This window comes from Musca domestica, unplaced genomic scaffold (assembly GCF_030504385.1).
Source record: "Musca domestica strain aabys unplaced genomic scaffold, Musca_domestica.polishedcontigs.V.1.1 1368, whole genome shotgun sequence".
NCBI lineage: Eukaryota > Metazoa > Arthropoda > Insecta > Diptera > Muscidae > Musca > Musca domestica.
Window position 1 is genome coordinate 540 of NW_026712186.1, and position 6,961 is coordinate 7,500.

At 34.5% G+C, this 6,961-nt stretch overlaps 1 protein-coding gene across 1 annotated transcript; it reads left to right on the forward strand.

Annotated features, from left to right (window-relative positions):
* The first annotated feature begins 1,838 nt into the window (after positions 1-1,838).
* Positions 1,839-2,782, forward strand: LOC131800986 (uncharacterized). Its single transcript, XM_059118905.1, has 2 exons — positions 1,839-2,330; positions 2,478-2,782. Exons 1-2 carry the CDS (start codon positions 2,105-2,107, stop codon positions 2,741-2,743), a joined length of 492 nt encoding a protein of 163 aa, XP_058974888.1. The 5' UTR covers positions 1,839-2,104; the 3' UTR covers positions 2,744-2,782.
* Positions 2,783-6,961: the final 4,179 nt, after the last annotated feature.

Here is a 6,961-nt window from a genome sequence, read left to right on the forward strand (position 1 = left end):
CACTTTTTGGAATTTAATGGCTTTACCTCGATCACGTTTCTTAATATTTGCCGAATGGAATATAGCGGTATTTTTTTCGGCCACTGCGATGCGAAAAGTAAGAACCATTTCTGCTAATTTAGCTGTTTTCTTCCGTCCACTTCCTTGACGTCGGCCTACGCTACCAGTATCACGGTAACGAGCGATGGTTCGAGACCCAAAAGGTTTATTCACATTTAAATGCTGGAGGGCTCTAACGATAGCCACTTGTGGTTTTCCAGCCAAATATAAAAAAAACACTATCACACCTGAATTCAATCACGAATAACTCTTTTTCTGGAAAATTCTCTCCAAAATGGTTTTGTACGCTTGTAAAAAATATAATGAGCTGTCACTGTAATACTTGTAATAGCTGTCGTACAATTGGCTTAGAAATGAAAGCAGTCTACAGTTGGTTGCATTTTTTAAATCTCACCCTGTATATCCTTAATCCGATTTCAGGTTTATTATGTAAATAATGGCTAATATCAGCCCAAATGCAGTGAATTTCGGGACGTACGTTTCCATTTTGTGGAGCTCAGCTTCGATATTTTTTTTAATATAATCCTGCTTTATATAGTAATGTTATTTGGTATAAAAGCTTAAAATGTCTCCGTCAAATTTAGTGAAAATCGATTCAGAATTGGATATGCTTCCCAGATATTAGTTCCATCTGAAACCTAACTATAACTGCTCTAAAGCCAAATGCTGATAGGTGGTAGGTCTATTTCAAATAAATTATTTTGTTACGGGAGCTCTACTATATATGCATAGTGGTGTAGGTTATCATATAGGCGGCCCCGCCCGACTTTTGACTTTTCTTTACTTGTTAGACGTTTATTAGAGAGAAAAATACAATTTTGTACACGCAGAAAAATATATGTTAGAAATATGTTTGGATCCAAACATATATTTGTTTGGGACTGGTTGCAAACAAATATATTTTTGGATGCAAACATAATTTGTTTCGGTGCAAACAAATATTTGTTTGCAACATTTTGTAACATAACTCAATTTTATTTGTTGGGTACCAACATATTTTATATGTTAGAACATATTTTTTTATGGGTGCGGAGAGGATTTTTTTCAAAGAGCTAAACAACAGAGCTCTCGATTACTTTTGAATTGGTGTTATAGGTGACTTAAAAGAAGACAGGAGGGTGAGAAGTCTGTTTTTGCGTTGATGATGTGTTGGCTTGGTTGGCCGCACAACAAAGCAGAACCGAAACATTTTTTGCTCTCTTCCAAATATGACTGTAAATAGAAGTTGTATGTATGCATGAACATTAGTAAGAAGTAACGTCTCAGCAACAACTAGAAAATACACACCGCACAACAACAACAACGAAAAAACTTTTTGCATGTTTTTTCGTTGCTGTTGTGAATTTTCTAGTTGTTGCTGAGACGTTACTTCTTACTAATGTTCATGCATACATACATACATGCGTTTTTCGCATTAACATCGACATATATACAGAGGAGTCAATTTTTTGTGTGTTGTTGTTGTAACGTTTTCTTTCTCAAGTAGGCATTTTTTGGTGCATGGACAATAGAAAAGAAATAAACGTCTCAGCAACAGTTTCCATCCCTCTTGCCGCGCACACACCACACATAGTTCCATCAGCAATCGGCAGTGTTTGCTTGGTGAGAACAAAAGAGCGTAACATTGGCGCGTGTCTCAACTTGAGTGTCTCAACTTAAGACACGCACCAATGTTACGCTCTTTTGCTCTCACCAAGCAAACACTGCCGATCGCTGCTGTAACTATGTGTGGTGTGTGCGCGGCAAGAGGGATGGAAACTGTTGCTGAGACGTTTATTTCTTTTCTATTGTCCATGCACCAAAAAATGCCAACAACAACACACAAAGAGCTGTTTGGATGTTTTTTTGTTGCTGAGACGTTGCTTCTTACTAATGTTCATGCATACATACATACATGCGTTTTTCGCATACACACCGATTTGCTTGATGAGAACAAAAGAGCGTAACATTTGCGCGTGTCTCATGTTGGCATTCTGGTTGTGTTCTTTTTTAATTCTTTTTATTTGTTTTGTGCCTTCGCGTCGTGTCACAAGTGTTGTAATAAATGTTGATACCAACTGTTTTGGGGGAAGACAAATTATTTGTCGAAGCGCCGGAGCCTTTAAATCTACAAAGCTTTATAAAAGCAGCCAAATTAGAGTTAAAAATTGATGCCTCAAGAAAAATAACAGCCTTAGTGTTTGGTGCAACCATTAAAGAAGACCAGTTTGAAAAAGTAATTCATCAATATATGTCAACACCTACTTTTCATATTGAGTTGCAATTTGGAGGTAAGTACACTGGATTTACAGACTGTTTCTTTATGTCGGAACAAAAAAAAATTTCGTTTCAAAATAAAGAAACAGGCTGTTAATATTTTTTTCATTTTTTAAATAATATATTTCTTTTTTTAAATAATATATTTAATTTTCATTTAGACTCCGTTCGATCAGTGGCATCAGCATCGACAGTTAGTGGCACTCTATCGGAGTGTGAATCCGTAGGTGGTTTTGGGGATCTTACCCCAAAAACAAATGTTATTTCAACTTTAAAGACTGACATAGAGTCCATCAAGTCAATTCCGGCTGTCAACAAAATGTGGAGAATTTTTATTGCCGAAAAACGCCTGCAAAATAAAGATAGGGTGAATATTTCGAAGGCCCTTATTGACGAATGTCTAAAAGAAGACCCTAACAGATTGTAAGTATTTTACTTTATTGAAAAAATAGTGATTGTAATAAAAGGAAAAATAATAAATTAATAAATAAAAATAATAACAAATATTAAGAATAATATTAATAATAATAAATTAAAAAATTAATATAAAATTAAACATTTTATGAAAACTGGCACGATATAAATTATAAACTTATTAACAAATGTTTATTTTATTTTATCAATAACAACAATATATTATTTATAAAAATTAAAACATAATAAATTAATATTAGAAACATAAGAATAATTTTAAGCATAATAAAAATTGTAATAATTAATATAATATTAATATCAGTAATAAAAAATTGTTAAAAATAATAATATTAAAATAAAAATTCTAATTATAAAAATATTAAAGAAAATAAAAAACTATGTTTCATTATAATTATTTATTTTCTTTAATATTTTTATAATTAGAATTTTTATTTTAATATTATTATTTTTAACAAATGACACATTTTATATATGTTCAAATTTTGAAAATAATTTATTTATAAATTGCCTTTAAAACATATGCTTATAATATGTATATGTTTTTTAATTTTATATTATATATTATAATATGTATGAATTTCTTTTATGTTAAATAAAATGTGAATATCAAAAATTGATTTTAAAACTAGTTTGCATTATGGTTGAATTATATCTGCAGTAAGTATACAAATGGACCCAATCATAAATTTATGTTTGCACCCCAATATATATTATGTTTGGACCCAAACATAAATTATATTTAGGTCCAAACACAACTTATGTTTGGACCGAAACATAAGTTTGTTTCCAGCCAAACATACATTATGTTTGGATCTAAACATAAATTATGTTTGCACCCAAACATAAATTATGTTTGCACCCGAACAAAAAATATGTTTGGACCCAAACATTAATTATGTTTGGACCCAAACATTGATTATGTTTGGACCCAAACATTAATTATGTTTGGACCCAAACATAATTTGTTTGCAGCACCCAAACATATGTTATGTTTGGGAATGTTTGCAAACATATATTTGTTTGCTGCAAAATATGTTTGGGACATATGTTAGAGAGGCTTATATTTTTTTGCGTGTATATACGTATAAATTGACCATATGTTAAAAATTCATTTTCAGGTGTATTGTAAGGAATGGTCGGTTTTTATTTCATACATTTAATTTGGTTTTAAAAATTACATGGTTCTCCAAATAAATGCTAGCCAACCGACCAAATTCAGAAATCATAAGTTTTTTGGCCAATACAACGGCAACGATTTGAGTAGAGTATAGGCGAACAACATGACACTAACGTCGTCATCTTCATCATTGTATTGGCGTAACGGCGTTGTCGTCGCGCAGCAACAGCAGCGGCATCTACATTAGCCAGACGTAACAACAGCCATATTGCACATTGCCATCATTGTCCCGCGTTGTCATCATCATTATTCTCTTCTTATTATTTGTTGGCGTTTTGTTCTGTTTTTTTTTTTTGCATTGGCTGGCGTCGGCGGGCGTCATGGCACGTCGTAATCAGCAACGGCCACAGCCTTAGCACCATTCAAAAGGGACAGACGGACGAACGACTTTTGTCTTGTAGGGCAAGTGTTGTCCTTTTGAATATTTCTGTGGCAATATGAGACACGCTCCATGAGAAATTTTTGGCAAGATCACATTTTCTTTTTGTTTTTGTTTTTAGTTTCAGTTTTCTTGCTTACTGCTTTGGCAGTATGTTTATTTGTCTTACCTTGAAAATCTCTTCATTGCGAGATGAAATTTAGATTTTAATGTTTTTTGAACAGTGGTTCCGAATGAAGATTTGTTTGCGTTCGTTGCGACTGTTTAAAAATAATGTATAAACTTCCAATGTTTTTTACACCAGGCCAAAACATTTTTTGAGCCAAATCATCAAAATACCGAATATTGGGAGGTACCGTTATATGGGGGCTATACGAAGATAAGGACCTGCACAGACAATTTTCTGTCATAGCTTGTAGTATCCATTACAAACTTCAAATACCAAATTTGAAACAATTCCTGTGAATAATGTCGCTAAAATCATCAAAATACCGAAAATCGGGAGGTTCCGTTATATGGAGGCTATACGAAGACGTGGACCGGCACAGACAATTTTCTTTCATAGGCTGTAGTACACATTTGAACTTCAATAGGCGAATAATGCGCCTATTGTCAAGAAAATATCGAATATCGGGGGTACCATTGTGTGTGGGCTAACCGATATCATGGCCCGATATTGAAATTTTTCTTCCAGTGGGTAAAGTGCTTAGAAACAACTTCTATTATGGATTTTTAGACATTTCCATGGAAAAATGTTGCTAAAACCATCAAAATACCGAAAATGGTAGCTCCCGTTATATTAGGGATATCGTGGACTTATATAGACAATGTTCTACCAGGCAGTAAAGTGCTCAAAAGGAACTCCTTTTGTGAATTTTCAGTCAGTTTCATTGAAAATTTTGGCTACAACATCGAAATACCGAAGATCGGGAGGTTCCGTTATATGGGGGCTATATGATATTGTGGACCGATATAGCCCATCTTCGAAGTTGCCCTGCCTGCAGACACAAGACTGATCTGTGCAAAATTTTAGCTTCCTATCTTTATTCTTTTTGACTCCAGCGTGATTCCCACAGACGGGCGGACGGACGGACATGGCTAAATAGTCTTAGAATTTTACTTTGTTATGTCTAAAATTATTATTTCGATGAGTTATAAACGGAATGACGAACTTAATATACCCTCCATACTATGTATGGTGCAGGGTACAAAAACAGACGGACACAAAAGTATAGCGAAACAGCAATCTACGCAGCAGTTGACACCACATATTCCTGTTTAAATTCCGGATAATGTATTTTGCATCCAACGAAATAAGATCAAAGAAATGGTAAATTTTATGAGCCGAAAGAACATCAAGGTCGCTGCGATTCATAAGCCCTGAATGCCGCAATTTTGTTTATCCAAGGCAAAGCCTCTTTAGAGAATTGCCCAAACATTCTGATGTTCAGGTCATAGGTGTTTGTGGGATATCATCAAAGCAGTTGCTGAAAACACTGCAACAGCAATACCGGATGGATAAAATTGTGCGAGTCATTGTAACGATCATAAAAGGAGCTAGTTAAAAAGTTCTGGGCCGGACCGAACTTTTTATACTCTCCACCATTTCAAAGAACTTGAAAACTTTCCAAAAAATTCCGTCGAAAAACACCGTTATATATGCATAAGTATTTTTTTATTGGTTGTACTATCCATAACGAACATTAAATACGAACATTTGAATATTGCCCCTAAAATCATCAAAATATCGAATATTAGGGGATACCGTTGTATGGGGGCTTTACGATATCGTGGACCAATATAAACAATTCTCTTCCAGGGGGTAAAGTACTTAGAAGAAACTACTGGTGTTGATTTTCAGACAATTCCACTTATAAATGTGGCTAACATCATCAAATACCGAATATAGGGGAAACAAGGGGGAACTCCTTGTGTAGATTTTCAGGAAATTCCATTGAAAAACGTGGGTAAAATCGTAAAAATACCGAATGGCAGAAAAATGTGGTTAAAATCATCAGAATATCGAATACCGGGGGGGGTGGGGGGAGGGTACCTTTATATGGGGGCTATGCGATATCGTGGATTGATATACGTACCGTTATAAGGGGGCTATACAAGGACGTGGACCAGCATAAGTAAATTTCAATACCAATACCAAATTTGAAATAATTCCGGTGAATAATCTTCCTAAAAACGTCAAAATACCGAATGAAGGTACAGTTATATAGGAGCTATTCGAAGACCTGGTCCTGCATATCAATTTTCTGTCATAGGCTGTAGCAATCATTAATAACATCAAATACGAAATTTGAAACAATTCCGGCGGATAGAGTCGCTAAAATCACCAAAATACCCAATATCTCGAGATACAGTTGCATGGGGGCTATACCCAAATTTGGACATATATGGCCCATTTTGAAATCCTTCAGGCGAAACATACACTTGAGTAAAATTTTCTCAACATACTTCATTTCGTACGGAAGCTAGAGTGACAGACAGACAGACAAAATGCAGTTCGCATTATCCAATTGAGGTGAAATTTTCCAAACAATATTTGTTTGAAATTTGTGATAATCGGATCAGGTTTAGATATATCTCCCCTATATCTAAACCGATTTCGCGTTAATTGTGCACCAAATGGCCAATAGAAGTCC

Coding starts and splice junctions, on each gene's coding strand:
- LOC131800986 (XM_059118905.1), top strand. CDS start 2,105: ATGTTGATACCAACTGTTTTGGGGGAAGACAAATTATTTGTCGAAGCG. Junction 2,331..2,477: donor TATTGAGTTGCAATTTGGAG/GTAAGTACACTG, acceptor ATTTTCATTTAG/ACTCCGTTCGATCAGTGGCA.